The sequence below is a fragment of the Acanthopagrus latus genome, chromosome 7 (genome assembly GCF_904848185.1).
Source record: "Acanthopagrus latus isolate v.2019 chromosome 7, fAcaLat1.1, whole genome shotgun sequence".
In the NCBI taxonomy this organism is placed as follows: domain Eukaryota; kingdom Metazoa; phylum Chordata; class Actinopteri; order Spariformes; family Sparidae; genus Acanthopagrus; species Acanthopagrus latus.
Window position 1 is genome coordinate 13,077,672 of NC_051045.1, and position 18,752 is coordinate 13,096,423.

General features: G+C 42.8%; 2 protein-coding genes and 1 non-coding gene across 6 annotated transcripts in view; all 3 read left to right on the plus strand.

The window, feature by feature from the left end:
- The window catches only part of camkvl (CaM kinase-like vesicle-associated, like), a 39,246-nt gene extending 36,369 nt beyond the window's left edge, over positions 1-2,877 (plus strand). For all 3 annotated transcript variants that reach the window (XM_037102723.1, XM_037102722.1, XM_037102724.1), the window contains one exon: positions 481-2,877. In XM_037102723.1, coding sequence (XP_036958618.1) covers positions 481-1,965 — 1,485 coding nt within the window. In that variant the 3' untranslated portion in view covers positions 1,966-2,877. The remainder of the gene's footprint in view (positions 1-480) is intronic.
- A 743-nt stretch (positions 2,878-3,620) lies between these two features.
- uba1 (ubiquitin-like modifier activating enzyme 1) lies at positions 3,621-18,581 on the plus strand. 2 transcript variants are annotated; one of them, XM_037103894.1, is made up of 26 exons: positions 3,621-3,829; positions 7,030-7,146; positions 7,228-7,286; positions 7,379-7,547; positions 9,287-9,421; positions 9,494-9,600; positions 9,700-9,790; positions 9,897-10,029; positions 10,119-10,216; positions 10,459-10,605; positions 10,929-11,105; positions 11,353-11,460; positions 11,571-11,651; positions 12,024-12,176; positions 13,152-13,317; positions 13,451-13,647; positions 14,019-14,083; positions 14,441-14,636; positions 15,436-15,510; positions 15,628-15,817; positions 15,989-16,074; positions 16,214-16,306; positions 16,485-16,676; positions 17,000-17,101; positions 17,201-17,301; positions 17,402-18,581. In XM_037103894.1, the coding sequence occupies exons 2-26, from the start codon at positions 7,030-7,032 to the stop codon at positions 17,535-17,537; spliced, it is 3,174 nt and encodes a 1,057-aa protein (XP_036959789.1). In that variant the 5' UTR covers positions 3,621-3,829; the 3' UTR covers positions 17,538-18,581. The 2 variants fall into 2 exon arrangements, with proteins under 2 accessions (XP_036959789.1, XP_036959790.1); XM_037103895.1 differs by lacking the exon at positions 3,621-3,829 and adding an exon at positions 5,304-5,530.
- On the plus strand, positions 16,748-16,849 carry LOC119023634. The gene has a single exon (XR_005076303.1). It is a non-coding gene; the product is annotated as a small nucleolar RNA U6-53/MBII-28 (small nucleolar RNA).
- Positions 18,582-18,752: the final 171 nt, after the last annotated feature.

Sequence of the window (18,752 nt, forward strand, 5' to 3'; positions counted from 1 at the left end):
TGGTTTAGAAACAACCTCTAAGCTCACAAGTCTCCCCAACTCCTTCAGTGTTCGCGGGTCAAAAGGAGTCCGATGGGTGTAAGAATAAAGGAGAAGGAGATTTACACTTGTCTGGTCATTCACCGTTTCCTGTCAGCGAGCAGTCAAGGAGTGGCTTCGGGAGAGGGAGTCTTGAGATTGATTTAAACCAGGGTATAATCTGTCATAGCTTCCTGGAAGTAAACAACTGGCACTGATCTTACGGCACTGTTCACTTCACACAAACCACATCTCAGCGCTTAGTATGACCAGTCTTGACAGGCTTTTTTGTCAAATGCTTGTCTTTTAAAGCTCATTTTTTTATGCTTTGCCAAAACCAACTGTAGTATCAGTGTTCAATGGATCAATGGATGTTACTGCAAAACACACACACATTGTAAATCGAAAATTCTCTGTTCAATGCAGTCTTTCTCTACTTTTTCTTCTGTGTCTCCTTTGCAGAAAGCGATCCGTGTCACCACCTTCATGCAGCGCTTGAAGAATTCCGAGGCACTGAATGACAGTTCAGCCGAGGTTCAGGGCAGTGAGGAGGCAGGAGATGGTGAGGGGGGTGTGTCCCAGGGGACAAGTGATGAGGGAGACAAAGGGACAAGTGATGGAGGGGTGACTTCAAGTAGCGTGTCTTTAGAGGTTACGGTTGAAAGTACACCTCCAGGTATGGACGAGGAACAGGGGAAGGGTACGTTCGGAGGAAAACATGATGAGAGAAAGATGAGCACAGGCCCATCTGTGGGAGCTTCCCCGTCAGATACTCAAGAGCCCCTCTGTCAATCGAACGCAGTCCCCAAAGTCGCACAGGACCAGCCTGATAAGGTTGGTGCAAAGAAAGCGCCAGGTGATGGAACCAGGAAAATGGCTGCCAATTTGGGTCAAAATAAAGTCGCTCCAGAATCCCCCGTGATGACACCTGACCCCTCCAAGCCGTCAGGCGGTTCTTCGGGCACTAACCTTGACAAAAGCCACACAGTCGCCTCCCCTGAACCCAGCAGCAAACGAAAGATGGCTGCAACGCTCCATGGCCCTCCACCCACAGGCTCTACCGCTGCAACAGCCTTATCCGAGAAAAAGCCAGCTGTGCAGAGGGAGCAGAAGGATGAGACTGACGGGAGCTGGTGTCAGACACAAGTACCCGAGGCAGTGGCAGAGAGGTCAGTCGCGGCCTCAGTCACTCCAGCGATAGGGCCTGGAGCTGGGGTGGATGTAGGACTAGGAGTTAGGTTAAGGGGTGATGGCAGCCCTGTAAGTAGTAGCGATAGGGATGCCAGGAGAACCGACAGACACAGCGCTGAGTTTAGCCTAGCAAGAGTAGGTCCTGCGCCTGGACAGGGTTGTTACACAGTAGGAAGCTCTGCTAGTTTGGGCCGTCATGCCACACCATACAACCCAGACATTGGGACTTTAGGGATGGGGATGGCAGGCAGCTATGGGAGCCCTTACAGCTCCCTGTATACAAGTGGAGGAGGTTTAGGGATGTACGGGACTGGGCTACAGCCTGGAGCAGGCGGAAGCAGTACCACAAGCGATTGGCAAATGGACAGTGTGATTGAGCAGATAGAGAAGCAAATGGCCGCCGTGCTGGAGAAGATTGAGGGAGACATGCCCTCACTGCTAGAGCAAATCAGCGACTGCCCGGCTGAACCACCACGTGCCCGAAGCACACACGCTTCACCTGCCACCTCCCGCGCACGCTCCTCACAACACTCCTCAACTGCGACCTCGTCCACTCCACCACCCCTTCCAACCTCTCCCAGGCCTGCACTACCATCTCTCCCCCGCCTTACTATCCCTCCTCCCTCCTATCCCCCACCCTCCCCACCCACACAATCCCCATCACAGGCTGCGGGAGAGCAGGAAGACAGGGACGGACAGAGGGATGCCGCTCATTCCAGCCAGTCGCCCAGAGCTGGGATGGGCAGGGGGCTATGAAGCAGGTGTCCATGATGCAATGCACAACACCCGGAACACTGGATTTATAGTTTAACCTTGAGGATTTAAAGACTCTGAATCACCCAAAAGTATCATCTACTTTCTCCTCAGAACAAATGTAACCATGCACTGTTGTTTGGTTTGGACGTGTGTTCATATTGAGAATACTACTGAAGAGAAATCTCCCTATGGCATTCAGATTCTCTTATGACAGGACTGTATAGGGAGAAGTTTACTGTATCTCCTTGTATAAGAGCCGCACAAAAGAAAGATTGCAAATCTTTTTCCATCTCAAATCCAGATTGTATGCATGAATGCTCACCGCACAAACCTCCTCATACTGTAATCCAAGCACTCTGCGCAGTTTGCTAATCAAGAATCTACACAAATAAGACCATTGTGGTAAAGTTCTCAGCTGTTCCTGAGAGTTGACATTTGAGGAAGTGTTATGATTTGCATTATTCCCTACAAACTGTATACACTTGTATATATACATACAAAGAACTGGGTTCCTGATTTTTGCTCTACTCCCATGTGGTATACTTCCTCATATCCAAACTGACATGTATGTTTTCCAAAGCATTGCATTATTTTTCATTCCTTTTTATTTGTGTAGCTATTAGTTCTATAGTGTGGCTGCAAAATCATGAGCTTGCAGTCACACAGCTGTACAGAAGTATGTGAAACTGAACTGATCAAGCCTTTCCATTGGCTGCTGCTGGAGATTGTTTTATTATATGGTGTATTTAAACTTGATATGTCACCCAAAGTCTTGCTCCACACCTTTTAGAGAGTTTGAGAACATTCTTTAAATACAAGACATTGTATAAAGGCTTTGCAGTAACACACACACACACACACACACACACACACACACACACACACACACACACACACACACACACACACACACACACACACACACACTATTTCCTCACCTTTTTTTCCCCCCAAGTTTTGACCAAAAGAGTTTGTTTTCATTTCTCTCCAGTTTTGTCACCATATTCATTTGGTAGGTTACTGTTAAATGGACAGTGTTGTCTATATTTGCTCCTTTTTAATCTTGTAAAAAAAACCTGTCTTTCTGAATTTCATTATGCTTTTGGATCTATGTAATACCAGGTTCTGTGCTTTTCTCCTGAAGTCTAGCACCCACAATTCTGTCCCTATGTAAAACTGTGCTGTTTGCAAGTCTTTCAATAAAAGCACAAAAACTATATCTTGATCGTGAGTTGTTTCATGTGACCTTTTAAAAACAATTTCCTCTGAGACATGAAATACAATTACAAGTATGTTTTTTTTTCAGTGAAAGTGTTGAAATAACTTTTATCCAATGATTTCTCGCAGAAGTTTCATGTTGCATCGCTTTGCCTACAAGTCCCATCTGGCCTTGGGTGGAATTCGGATTAGTCCATCGTTGTGAAGACAGGGGTGCTGGAAATCATATTCGTGTTTCTCAACAGTTAACATACGATAACACCGCGTTGCAGTGTGGAAATAAATGAGTTTAACACGCCAGATAATGTTATTGAAATGAAAGATGAATACGAGTATCTACTTATGATGAATCAATCAGATACGCACGTCGGTAAACCCTCCGGACTGGAATGATGGTTGTGCCTGTAACGTGCACATGTTGCTGCTTTGCTTTGCTTTCAACTGAAATAGAGTGAGGGGAAACGGTTCGGGAACAGCCGGGCAGGCAACCGTCCAGCGGAAAAACTCACACTGAGCCCGCCACCCTGACACACTTTTCAGTTTGCAGTCCACGGCCGTGTTGAATTGACACGTTGTTTGTCAGGATTCTTGCTTAAATACAAGCCGATTTTAATACTACAGATCAGGCCGAGTAATATCGGATGTGGTAAGTTCTGCACACTTGTGTAAGCTCCCGTCTTGGTAATGTTAGCCCCAGCTAGTTGGCTAACGTTAGCTAGTTAGCCAACGTAGCGGCACAAGTAGGAAAAAGTCGTTGGGTGGCTAGATAGCTTGAAAGCTAGCGCACACAAGCTAACAACTACGCAGTCGTTTGATCTGCGTTATTGGTAGTCGTTAACGTTACTTGCCGTCGGCTTTCGTAACCATTTCATCTGCCCCTTCGGCTAAGCGTTGCTAACAAGCCAGTGTCACCAAACTGTTGATGTTAAATTGGCATCTGCACATTTTGAGTGCACGAGAGTGCTGTCTTGATAAACGTTCTGTGATAAATAACGTTAACGGTAGCTGGAAAGCTAGTTGGCTACAAACATGAGATGGACGCAGTGTTGAGAGGCAGACACTAGAGCTAGCTAACTTGCACCACGCAGCGTTTTATAGAGTATGATAGAGTAGCAGTCTCAACAGATGTATTTCGGATAACGTTTCGACAGTGCGACAATCGACGTTACCACAGTAACGAGATATTGGCCAGTGTCTCCTCGTAGCTTGTCAAGTTTGGGGGGGAAGCATGTTAACGTGGATGATATTCATACGTCTCACCTCGGACAGAATAGTGGAAATTGTGTTTTTTATCATTTCGAAGCAAGAAGATGAGAAAGGGGATCCCCTCGACATGTGTACCCGAGAATATGCGGCCCACTCGTTTCCAGGGCCTTTGTCATTTGCCAGGCACCCCCTCCCCCAATACTCCTCCTCGGCAAGGAATGCTCACCCCTAACCTCGGTGTGACTGAGGGCCCAGACGCTCAGCATCAATATAGCTAGCAAGTAGCCTACCTAATGTTGTACCTGTCTTAATTATCATTGCATCACACTTGACACGTGATTTGTTTTGCTGAACTCCGGAAAGTGCATCCAAAACCCGAAGTTCCCTAGTCGGCGTTGCAATGAAAACGATGGGTCACACTCTCAACATGTTATTTTCTTTTGTAGTGCATGGAGGCATGTCTGGTGTAAGTTCGGTGCATGCAGTTTAGTTCCACAGCGCGGCGACTTCTCGCTAACCCATCACTGAAACAAAGATGCTGTTGTTGATTGTCTCCATTCACCACCGGTGGACGGGTTTTTTTTGTTTGTTTGTTTTGTTTTTACTTTGATAAATGGGGAAAGAACATTCATTTCCTGCAATTGACTCAGTCACGCACTGTGCAAGCTTTTAATAACAGATGCATGATGCTTCTTTAATGGATTGCTAAAGGTCCTGCAGTTCATTGTACAGTAATATACATGGCATGCATCTTCTGGTAGCAGGGGCGGGATGAATGCGCCGTGGCTTCGGCTTAGCAGCCAATGAGCAGAGCGCCTGGCTGAGCAGCATGCTCGCAGCCACCCTTTCCTGTTGAATATTTCAGCCCATGCGTCACAGCTCCTCCGCCCCTTTCTCCCCATCTGCCATTTTGGTTTTGTTCCCGTCCGCAGTCGCAAAGCCAGCAACGCAATTACATAGAAGAGACTCTCGGCACAACGACATAGTGACTCGACAATATAGTGCAGACCATCCTAATCCCGCATCCCGTTTCTCGTCTTTGTACAACCCGTCGAATTTCCAGCCCATCGATATTACTGACATCTAGACACTGCGGGAGAGGAGCGGGTTCGCATTGGGAAGGGACCGAGAAGGATTATTGGTAAGAAAAGCGATATCAATGGAGCACGAGTGCAATGGCTAGTCTTTCATTTGCAGAAAATCCTCAAAATGAGCGTCAAAGTTGAACCGTGTCTCTTTTCAGGCGCCGAAGCGTCAACCCACAGTATTAGAGGAGCTGTGTTAGCTAGCTGTCAAATTAAACCCGTTGCTATCTTTTGCGAGCAGGTTGTAGAATAGCTACAGCTGCTAGCTTGTAAAGTTGTGTTTCGCACTGGGGGTAATGCAGGCCTAGGCCGAGCTGCTAATGGATCGGCTGGCAGTCTGGTGTTTTCTTGCCTTTAAGTTATTAATGTTACGACTCGGTCTACTTGCCAAATCACTTAACTGATTAGGGGCACGCAACCTGCTTAATCTGTTTGCTCTCGCCGTTGTTAACCGACATTTGAACCACCTTTCTGAAACGTGAAATGCTTTTAAAATGGTTTTGTTACTAGCTATGATTTAGGTTGTGCAAATTAACTACAGTCACGGCTCGGAGCGGGTGGCTCGGTGCTTTGCTGTATCATGCCGGATGCCTTCATTTTCATTTTAGACGAACAGCGGCAGTTCAGGGTACAGGCAAATGTGGATTTTATTTTAAGCCTATTTTGGCCCAACTCATTTTATTAATTTTGAGATGTAGGAGGGTTTATAGACGGTTAGGTTTGACTTTGAAGGTGCAGCTGGATGCGGAAATTGTAGCTGTTCTCGTTTGTCGTGGGGTGGGAATGTGTCCGAGATCCTGCGGCCTGTTTCACTTCCCGAAGTGACTGGGTTTGGTCGGATTATTCCGTTAGGCACAACGCACTTGGATGTTAAATTTTATTAGATATTTTTTCCTGATGAACGCCCTTTTTCTGTCCTCGCACCAGGGATAGTTCCAACGACATTGTATTGTCTGTGTCCACACCTGCAAGCCATCGTGAGGTGTTGCTCCCTTTACCGCAGTGAAGTTTTTAATGATTCAGCTGTTTTTGTTGAAACGATGTTGGCGGTCCTTAAATACCGGTATAATAAACAATGGAAGTACATAAACAAGCCAGCGCTGTCTCTGAGCATGAAAAGAACTGATAATGCTGCTATTCATGTCTCTTCTCAGGCAGTTGGTTTTCTAGCAGGTTTGTGTTTGGCCTGCATCCAGCCCAGCTGCTCCCTAGACTAGAAATCCTCTCTTCAGCATGAAGGGGATTCGATAGCATTTAGCCTGAGCCCTCCTCACAATGGTGCCATAGCTTTGAATTATGTATTTTTCACTTAGCTGAATCTGAATTAAAAGCCATTGTTCCCACAAAATACAAACATGTGCTCACTGTGTTTTTTTTTGTTTTGTTTTGGGGTTTTTTTGTGAGAATTGTTTAATTGTTTTTTTTTTGTTTTTTTCAGAATATATTGTCAACAGTAATTGATGTAAACTTGTGAAGTGAAAATGTAGAGCACTTGCACCAAGTAAGTTTTTCTGCCTTGTATGACCTGCCGCTAACATTGTCCTTCATTGCACAGATGTCCAGCTCGCCGCTGTCCAAGAAGCGTCGCTTGTCAGGAACAGACACGAAGACGGGATCCCACTGCTCCTCCTCTAACTCTGTCAGAACTGATCTGTCCCACACACCTGCCAACGTAAGCACTGACACATATACTTAATATCGCTTTGATAAACTTTATGTTAAACTCATGGCAACCCCTGTTGTGTCTCCCCAGGGCATGGCTAAGAATGGCAATGATGCTGAGATCGATGAAGGCCTGTACTCCAGACAACTGTAAGCATAATCTCTGTAAAAGTATTTATTTTGGGGGGCTGGTTGTAATGCAATGCATAGTTCTAATGATGATACTTTGTCTCTTTTTGTAGTTATGTGTTGGGCCATGAAGCTATGAAGCGCATGCAAAACTCCAATGTCCTTATCTCTGGTATGAGAGGTCTTGGAGTCGAGATTGCCAAAAATGTCATCCTGGGAGGAGTTAGAAGTGTCACTGTGCATGACCAAGGAGTAGCAGAATGGAGGGACCTCTCCTCTCAGGTCTGTGGAAACATGCATGGAGATTCACATTTTACAGTAGATCAAATCATGGTCAGAGGGCTAAGGAAAAACAGCTGTGACATCTGGGTTAAAATTCACACACACACACACACACACACACACACACACACACACACACATATATACATATAAATATAAATATATATATATATATATATATATATATATATATATATATATATATATATATAAATAAATAAATAAATAAATAAATAAATAAATAAATAAATAAATAAATAAATAAATACCTGTTAGTGGCCTAACAAGTAAATTAGGTTCCTAACCTTTAAGTATTCTTATTACTGAGCTAATAAAGCATCATGCATACATTTTAGATGAATGAGATGTGTACATGTTAAAGTCACAATTGCATCGTTTTTGTTTTTTTTTAATGTAAAATAGAATTTGGCTCTGGTGTTATCGATCTGGAAGTTATCAGAAACAAATTCTGATTGGTTCTATTTTACATAATTTTCTTCATCACTTACACCAGTCGCTAAGCCATTGTACTTACAGATTTATCTGGTGTTCCATGGTCTTTAAGCCTTATTCCAAAGTGCAGTGTTCCTCTATCTGTTATGAGTCACTTGTATTGTATTGTTGACATCCAAAAACGAGCACTGCAGCCACCCCCACCCTTGCTAACCATGGACTGACCCAGATTTATCAGTGGGTGGCCTCTCCCTGGGTCATAATCATAGAGGAGCTAAAGCCGGTTTTAGGACATCATTATAGTAGAGAGATTCTTTAGGCCTATCAGCCTGAGACCATGAATTCAGTTGTCCATTTCAAAGAATAGGCACATGAACATGTGAATAGAATGCTCAGGTGTTAAGTCAGGAGGATCAGCAGAGAGCCTTTTGGTGACAGAAATGTATGATTCTGATCAGAGCTGTATGTGAGCTGTGTGTGATCATCTAGTCTGAGTTTAACCTTGTGCACAGAAACATTTCTATTTCAGCCACTGGCATTTGTCCTGGTCTCCTTTTTTATTCAAGCTGATTTGAATAGCCCATTTCTATTTCTGCCACTCACTTGACATCATCCATCTTTTATAGGTGGCGGCCTTGAGTCAGCCAATGACTCTTAAGCAATGTCACAGTAATTTTTTTACACAACAGGCCAGATAATTGTACAGTTGAAGAAAAAGAAATAGAAACTCTGCTAACTGGATAAACCTGACTGTCAGTTTCAGATTTTCTTAAAAAATGACATTCATGCACAGACCTGTTTGAGTTATGCAGCAGCCGTGACGACTCTTAACTTTTTCTGATTCCTTATTTGAATGTCACTGCTGCCAAAAAATACTAAATGTGTAGTTGGCTGTATAGAAACACTAGATTTATCATTGTGCATTAGCCTGACCCAACGGAGGTTTACACTGTTGGATCAATTGACGTCACTACATTTTGTCCATTTCTGCACTAAATGAAGGCTGTGATTACCTCAGTTTTTCAGCCAACAGAATGAAGAGATGGAAATATTTAGACCTTTTTAAGTTTAGGGATTTCACTGAGGGTGGAGAGCTTTCCCAAAATAACCTTCAATCTTAGTACAGACAAATGTCATTTTCAGTTCAATTTGAAAACATGGAGGATGTGGCCTCTATCCTCTCTTATTATCATATTTGGTACTCCATTCTCTGTTATTGGCAGTTATTTGTTTGTTGACTTTGTATCAATTCTTCCCTGACATCTTACATATTTTTGTATGGTCAGTTTTACCTTCGTGAGGAAGATCTGGGCAAGAACAGAGCAGAAGTGAGTCAGACCCGTTTGGCTGAACTCAACAATTACGTCCCCGTGACCGCCTACACTGGAGCCCTCACTGAAGACTACATTACCAAGTTTCAGGTATGACTTTGCTACAGGCATTGAGCACTAGGAGAGGAAAGAACATTCTAAATGTCTCTTTTTGCAACCTAGGTGGTAGTACTGACTAACTCCAGTCTGGAAGAGCAACAGCATATTGGAGAGTTGTGCCACAGCAAAGGACTCAAGCTGATTGTCGCAGACACACGTGGTCTGTTTGGGTAAGATTCTGATCCTCATTAATTTACTGTTCGCATGAAGTGAATACCCCACTTGTCTGTCAGTGTTTTAATTGTATGCTCATATGTTCTATTTTGCAGCCAACTTTTCTGTGACTTTGGTGAGGAGATGGTAGTGTATGACACCAATGGAGAGCAGCCGCTCAGTGCCATGATTTCCATGATCACTAAGGTTAGTCGTTTGATCGAAATAATTTTCTCTGAGCACTTACTACTTTTAAGATTAAGGAGAAGTTTTTATTTTGACCCTAAAAGTTACTCACTCTTGGTCTCTCCAGGACAGTGCAGGGGTTGTGACGTGTCTGGATGAGGCTCGTCATGGCTTTGAGAGTGGAGATTATGTCACCTTCACAGAGGTTCAGGGTATGACAGAGCTCAATGGCTGCCAGCCAGTGGAAATTAAAGTCTTGGGTGAGATCTGTTTTATATTTGGGGAAAAACAAGTTTTGATTAATGTGGTTATGGCTGTTGCAAATTGACATGATTTCATCTCTGTCCAGGTCCCTATACCTTCAGTATCTGTGACACAACTAGCTATACAGATTATGTAAGAGGAGGAATTGTCTCCCAGGTGAAGATGCCCAAGAAGATCGCTTTTGTAAGTGGCTGACAATTTATCCCCATTAAGTTATGTCATGGTGACATGGCAATACTTTAAAAAAAAAAAAAAACTCCAAATCTACCTTTAAAAAAGAAAAAAAAAATTAACCGCCACAGATCAGCAAAATGTCTGTCATCACAATAACGGTGCCACCACATTATCTGCTGCTGTTTTCACCAGTGGATTTTTTTTTTTATGTGAAGTCCAACATCACCATCTTGTATGTCCTTCCTGTGCAGAAATCCATCTCTTCTTCCTTGGCTGAGCCAGAGTTCGTGATGACAGACTTTGCCAAGTTTGATCGTCCAGGACAGTTGCATGTAGGCTTCCAGGCTATCCACGCCTTCCAAAAGAAACACAACCACCTTCCTGCACCTTGGAGCCAGGTAAGCGTCACTCTTACTGGTTTAAATATCACCAATGGCTTAAAGTTTCCGTGGTTTGATTTAATGATTATGGATAACACCCAACTATTTATTTTGTGCCATTAGTCTTTAGTCTTGTTCTGGTGACATTGGGAAACTTGTAAGAAATAGCTTTGGTGTGGGTCTTTTTGAATTAAATATTTTCTAATTCAGACATTGCATCCAAAACAAAAATACCTTTGATTTATAATTAAAAAAAAATAATGATATAAAAACTGTCTTGTTGCTACTCAGTTTTCTTCATTTAAAACTTGTTGTAACATACTGAGCTACATGTATTCCAGGCTGATGGTGAAGAGCTACTGACGTTGGCCAAAGAGGTGAACTCTGCCCTGACGGGGTCAGCCAAAGTGGAACAGTTGGATGAGGCTCTTATCAAAAAGTTGTCATTCGTTGCTGCTGGTGACCTGGCCCCTGTCAATGCCTTCATTGGGGGACTGGCTGCACAGGAAGTGATGAAGGTCAGTCATGTGCTGTTTGGGGATTGAAGTCCTACAGAATCTGTTTCAGTGATTTGTTTGTATTTGATTTTTAAACTGTACTACTGTATACTGCTATTATACTGTAAGTGAAGGAAATAGTTTATCAGTGTTAATGTTATCAATGATCATGTTTGGATGTTTACTCCACTCTAATTTCTCACCCTACTCAGTTTTCTTTGTCACAATGTTTTTAAATATGTGTTAACATGCACTTTGTTCTTTTTAGGCATGCACAGGGAAATTCATGCCCATAATGCAATGGCTGTACTTTGATGCCCTGGAGTGCCTGGCTGAAGAGGAAGGAGTGGTGCTCACAGAGGAAGAGTGCGCCCCGGTTGGTGTTCAGAGCAAATTTCACACTAATGGTTAAGACGGATACACATTATGGTGCCAAACTATGGTGTTAAACCTGTTTATCTGTCTTTTTCTCTTTTTTTCTCCCAGAGGAACAGTCGATACGACGGGCAGATTGCAGTGTTTGGCACCAAGCTGCAGGATTTACTTGGCAAACAGCGCTACTTCCTGGTGAGTTGGCCAATGGAAAACTTTCCAACACCTCCTCTGGCGTCCTGTTGCTAAGGAAGATTTAAAGGATGAGTCCGGTGATGGTGATCAAGTGACAAGATAACAGACGGTTATTTAGTCTGTTTTTCTGATTTGTCAATAGAAATGTAGATAGTACAGCCAGCCTTATCCTTTCACATTCACATGTCTCTGATATTGCCATATTGAATTAATTTTGACCAGATGTACTGCAAGCATGCCCTGTCAACATAATATAATACTTCTGTTTTTCTAGTGACCACTGTAAATGGATGCCGTTTGTTGAATAATGTCGTTAGGTGGTTTATATATAGTACAACTCGCTTTGCTCACTGAGAGGTTTCATCATTCCAGGTTGGAGCAGGTGCCATTGGCTGTGAGCTGTTGAAAAACTTTGCCATGATTGGACTGGCTGGTGGGGAGGGTGAGGTCATTGTGACAGACATGGACACGATCGAAAAGTCTAACCTCAACAGACAGTTCCTCTTCAGACCATCAGATGTTACGGTCAGTCTCATCCCTGCTTATCTGAATCTGTTGGTAGACATAAAGTATGTAGTGCGTATCAGTTAGGCTTTCATTTATTGATTGAATGTGGTATATCTGAGCAGTTACACATATGGACTTCCTGTTCCTTGTCACTCCTGAGTGCACTTAATTTGACTGCTACAGATGGATCATGTCATGGTACAACATTAGATGGAGGCACAGAATGCCTGGAGGTCATTGGCTCATTGTGATACTGTTGGTTACTTTATGTGGTGAGAAATGAAATGCAGTGATATTTCAAAGTACAGATTGATATTGGAATGGTGTCATTGTTCCAATGAAACCGTTTGCCTTAGTTTAGTCAAGGGTAACAATATAACATAAATTGTGGAGGCACACACATCTGATAGACAAATGCAGTAGTAATGATGGTTGGAATGATGTGATAGATGGCACCTTAACATTAAGCAAACCATGCACACAGAGCTACTATTTTAGATGCTAACTACAACAATCTGTCAAGTAATCAAGAAGTATTAACACTGGATCAGTTTCTTTTGTTCAAAATTGTACATTTTCTCCATCAGTTGTAATACTGATGTTAGAAAGAGGTCGTTATTATCATTTGTATTCTATATATGTACACATTTAGATTGCATAATATTATTATTTGCATTATATGTCTCAGTCGAATGTTGCACCATTTATTTAAAAAAAAAACAAAACAAGCATCCTATACATATTAACAATGTAGGGGTTAACTCTTGCATCGAAGTTGTAAATTGACGTCTGTTATTGAAGAATGTGATGGTCTTAGTGGCTAAGATATACTTGTATTTTTTCAGAACAATTTCTTTATAGATTCAATTGTACTACCTTTTTTAATGAGTTATGTCACTGTTTTCTTACTTTAAAATCAGTCGAGGTTTACTTATCTATTTGAAATGATTGGGAAGTTGGTCGTTAAGAACATTTGATAATTTTTGGCAACAGAAAATGAAGAGTGATACAGCTGCTGCTGCAGTGAAGCAGATGAACCCCTCCATCAGGATCACAGGTCACCAGAACAGGGTCGGCCCTGACACAGAGAGGATCTACGATGACGACTTCTTTGAGAGCCTTGACGGAGTAGCCAATGCACTTGACAATGTTGATGCACGTAAGGGATACATCAGTTCAAATTATTTTAAAATGTTTATTTTAAAAAGGGGGAGGCGGGATGAAGAGGATAATAACAACAATAATATGTATGGCCTGCTTTAAGCACTATCTTCTGCCTTGTGTTTGTGCAGGTATGTACATGGATCGGAGGTGTGTTTACTACCGTAAACCCCTGCTGGAGTCCGGTACTCTGGGTACCAAAGGAAATGTCCAGGTTGTAATCCCCTTCCTCACAGAGTCATACAGTTCCAGCCAAGACCCACCTGAGAAGTCCATCCCCATCTGTACCCTGAAGAACTTCCCAAATGCCATTGAACACACACTGCAGGTCAGTAGGCACACAGGCAGGGAGTTGAACAATTTAGAATTGCAGTTATTGATAGCCTTGGTAGTCAAACACACATGTTAAACTCGGTCATACCACTTCATTCTTTATATTTTTTTTTTTGTGTGTTTTTTGTTTGAGCACAATTGACATGCCATGACAACTTTTGGTAAAGTTTTTTCATTCTAACATGAGAATTCTGCTGTAATATCTCAGAATTTTCACGATATGATTTAATGGAGATATTAGTATTTTTATTTGCCAGCCCCAGATGACAACATTAACTCTCTTGGAAAAAGTTAACATTTTACACATTCTACTTGTACTTAAGTGACTTGGGTTTATAATTTGCATCCATAATGTCCTCTCTTCAGTGGGCCCGCGATGAGTTTGAGGGACTTTTCAAACAGCCACCGGAGAATGCCATGCAGTACCTCACGTGAGTTACCTTCCCTGTCATATTTTAAAATGAGCTTGTGACATAACTGTAGTTGGCTGCACATGCATTTCGCTTGTTTCATCATGAAATTTTAGATATAGAAGAGAGTGATTTCTTCTAGCATTAATAGTTGGAGATGTTGATGTTTATGTGAATTTTATTACTGCATCAAAGGGCATGGCATGGTTGACATATTTTTTAGGGTTTTGATATTTGATATATTTGCTGTTTGGGTGCTTTGAACTATATTTAAACTTTGCAGAAATTAAATGCCTAGCTTTAAAGGATCCTGCTAGGTGAACAGCTCCTTGCAGATTTGAAACCAGCTTATGAAATTTATGATCACTGTTGTTGCAGAGATCCAAAGTTCATGGAGCGTACTCTGAAACTTCCTGGAGCTCAGCCTGTTGAGGTGCTGGAGGCCGTTTACAAGAGTATCGTCACAGACTGCCCCCACAGCTGGGCTGACTGTGTAGCCTGGGCACGAAACCACTGGCAGTGTCAGTACAACAACAACATCCGCCAGCTACTGCACAACTTCCCCCCAGAGCAGGTACATATCGTGCTTGCCACCTGATGAATATCACAGTTGTCTTAGAATGCTTGATGTCTTGGATTTCCCCTGATATTTTCATGCCAACTTGAAGTTACCCCATTAAATGTAATTTTTTTTTCTATGTTTCATCAAAATTCTATTTGAACATATATTATTGCCAAGTGATGTATCTGCATGTCGATTTAAGGTCTGTTCAGTACTGAGCAGTGCCAAGTATTGCTCTTGCAGTTATTTAATAATGAAATAACTGGGTGTCAGACAGGAGATTAAATGCACAACTGTTGTTATTGCTGGTGTTTGAGCTTCAGTTCTGATTCCTCCAAAGAATTCAACTCCTCTTGCATTCTTCACATCATATTCAGCGCTCTCAGCCCACTGCAGACACAACACAGCAGTGTGTGTGCACTTATGAAATTGTGTATGTTGTAAAATGTGACACCAAGCATGAAGGGGACTTGAAATGAACTAGCGATGTGTGATTGATGATCTCCTACCTCTTTCGGTTGAGTCAGAGCTTTTTTTTTTTCGTCATAGAGATGCTAGAAGTAGGTTAGGTTAGGGTTAAGGCATTGACTGTTAACCACAATGCTACGGTCCATGGAGACATTTGTTGTTTGTCATTCCCATCTCATTATTTCTGTCATTGTCTAACCCTAACCCCTAACCCTATGCGATTAAGGCATATAATGCCCCAAAACATATTTTTAAATGATAAGATTTGTTGTGGAACAGTTGCTGTAAAATGTACATTTTGGTGTTTTGCATTTTGATGGTGCTAATGATTTACGTGTCTCAGCTCACCAGCTCTGGTGCCCCCTTCTGGTCTGGCCCAAAGAGGTGTCCCCATGCCCTAGAATTCAGCACTAGCAATGTAAGTATGGCTGTCTAATGTGCACCTGCTTGAATGACCACTATCTGCTCTGAACTGTTCCATCCAGTTTTGAAGATAATGACAGAAGTGTGCTTTTTTTTTCCCCTCCCCCCCTAGGAGCTGCACATGGATTACATAATGGCAGCAGCCAACCTGTATGCCCAAACATACGGTCTGCCAGGCAGCAGTGATCGTGCAGGTGTGATCAAGATCTTGCAGGATGTCAAAGTGCCAGTCTTTACTCCTCGTTCAGGGGTTAAAATCCATGTGTCGGATCAGGACTTGCAGAACAGCAATTCCTCTGTTGGTAAGACGAGCAAATCTGTATGTGTACAACAAGGCATCCAAAGTCATAGTTTTTGAAAAGCTTCAGCTATAGAAATGTTTCTGTGTATGATTTACTGTTAACGACCCCGATACAATTTATAAGCTATTATGTATCCTATGAGACACATGCTCAGCGGACCTTTGTTTACAGATGACTCCAGACTGGAGGAGCTGAAGACCCAGCTGCCTTCTGCTGAAACCTTCCAGTTCAAACTCTGCCCAATTGATTTTGAGAAGGTATAGTCTTTCTTCCTAAAACTAAATTACTGTAAGATCTGCTCTTTAATTTTTTTTTTATTCCTGCTGGTCCTTAACATGATCTGGACTGATTGTTGTTCTGTTTGAGTGACTGTGGGGGGGGGCCCTCTGTTGACAGGATGATGACACCAACTTCCACATGGACTTCATTGTAGCAGCATCCAACCTGAGAGCAGAGAACTACGACATTCCCCCCACAGACAGACACAAGGTGGGGGCACACACTTTAGACCTGACATTGACTTTTGAATAAAACCCCCCTTTTTTTTTCTTTTTTTTTTTGGACTCCAGATGCTTCTTCTGCAAGTGTTCTGATCTCTCCCAGAAAGTACCTGCTGAATATGCCAAATAATAATGTCCTTTTCTTTCTTCATTACCATCCAATCCAGAGCAAACTGATAGCTGGCAAGATCATTCCTGCCATCGCCACGACCACAGCTGCAGTGGTGGGCCTGGTGTGCCTGGAACTCATCAAAATTGTCCAAGGACACAAGAAGCTGGAGACATATAAGAATGGCTTCATGAACTTGGCCCTGCCTTTCTTTGCCTTCTCTGAGCCCATCGCTGCTCCCAGACACAAGGTGGGCCTCTTATATTGGTATCACTGTTTCGGTGTCCAAATGTGTCCCCACTGCAGAAAAAATGTTTTGAGCTCCAGTGATGATCCAGCCATGCTAATACTGATGCACCAGGCAGATGCAGTTTGTCTGCCTGGGTGCAAATGAGTTTAACTCACCTTCTCATGCTGATGTGATCAGTGTGTGCTGAGGAGAAAAATCAAAACGAAAATTCACTAGTTTTATGTCTTCTACCTTGCTGTTTACACATTTTCAAAAAGGTCTGCACTAACTGGTTGTGAAGTCTTTCTGTGACTGACATCGTCATTGTCTCATTGTTTTTGCAGTACTACGAAATCGATTGGTCATTGTGGGATCGCTTCGAGGTCACAGGTTTGCAGCCCAATGGGGAGGAAATGACACTCCGACAGTTCCTGGACCACTTTAAAGTACGTTCTCATCAGCTCGTCTCTTCACTGTGCCACCATGCTGTTTCAGATGTACAAGTGACTAAATATTATTGTTCCTCCCTTTTTTCCTTTTGTCAGAATGATCATAAGTTGGAGATCACCATGCTCTCTCAGGGAGTGTCCATGCTCTATTCCTTCTTCATGCCTGCTGCCAAACTGAAAGAGAGACTGGACCTGCCGTGAGTATATATTCTTTACATAAATGCGCATCCTTTTTTTAGTATATACAGTTGGATTGTTTAATTCATTGTCGTCATCGTGTTCCTCTGTGTCCCACAGGATGACAGAGATTGTGACAAAGGTGTCCAAGAAGAAGCTGGGCAAGCATGTGAAAGCCCTTGTGTTCGAGCTATGCTGTAACGATTTGTCAGACGAAGACGTGGAAGTGCCCTATGTCAGATATACCATCCGCTGAGCTCCACACTGAACCCACCCACAGGAGGGTGGGGATGACAGGGGTGGGAGACGGGGGGTGGGTGTTATAAGTGAGGTGTTGAGGGTGGGGATCGATGGGGTGGGTGGGTTGATCCAAGTCGGCTCTATTGGATCAATCAGATTTTTTTTAGGCCTGTGGTTTGTGTAAACCTGTGCCTGAGTGTACATAGCCCCAGTAAGCTGATTTAAGGATACCTGTATGTGTGTTAGGGATCCAGTTGGTGCTCGGCTGTGGGTACAGGGGTGTCACGGGAGGAAAGGAGCATGTATACTGGACCTCCTCAGTAGCAGAACCTCTCCGCTGAGTCCATTTATAAGCCTTAGTGTTCTCTTGACACTCCATTGCCCAGCTAGTGTCCCTCTGAAACATCCCCACACTCTTTACTAGCCTTCAGCACTAGAGGGATCTTTTAATCAAGCCAACTGTCTCCCCTCCACTCTACTTGCTCTCTTCCCCCCTCCGACCCCTGTCTCGTAGACCTGGTCCCACATTACTGTTTTTTTTGTCAGTTTTTTAAAGATGCACCTCATTAAGTAAAAGATGTTCAGCCAAGAATCCCAGAAATAGTTCGCACGTTTATTGAAAATCCATCAGCCCCCTTGATTCTTCCGAAGGCCCCAAATTTGAGCACCTGAAGACGCATTTAAACCAGAGTCAACAGCCTCTCCAGACTGGAATAATAATCAGAGTATCTCATGCTGGCAGAACAGGTACCCTTGCCGGTTTGAGGCGCCCCTACAACCCACCTCATCCAGCACTCTGTGGCATTGGAGAGGCTCTTGCACATGACATCATTTTTTTTCTCTTTATTTTCTCCTATATTTCACCTGTTGTTAATTTCTATTTTATTTTTTGCGGGTGGGAGGGCGGACAAAGTTTCGGCGCACACACCTTGTAGATCATAAACTGTCTTCTTTCTACTTTGTTAACTCCAAATGACATTACAGTATAAGAACAAGGCAATGAGATGTATCTTGAAATGGGAGCACTTAGTGTGATAGTGAATAAACATGTAAAAACATACCTGACTCTGTGTGGTTATTTGACTTCTTGGAGGGTGGTTTTGGTATAAATGTGATTTAAGTATCTGATTAAATGTGTGTGTGAGTGTGTGGTGTAAAAACAGAACTTAAAGATATTGATGTGTTTTTTCCTGTATATCCTGCCTTTGCTTCTGCTTCTGTCAGAATTCAT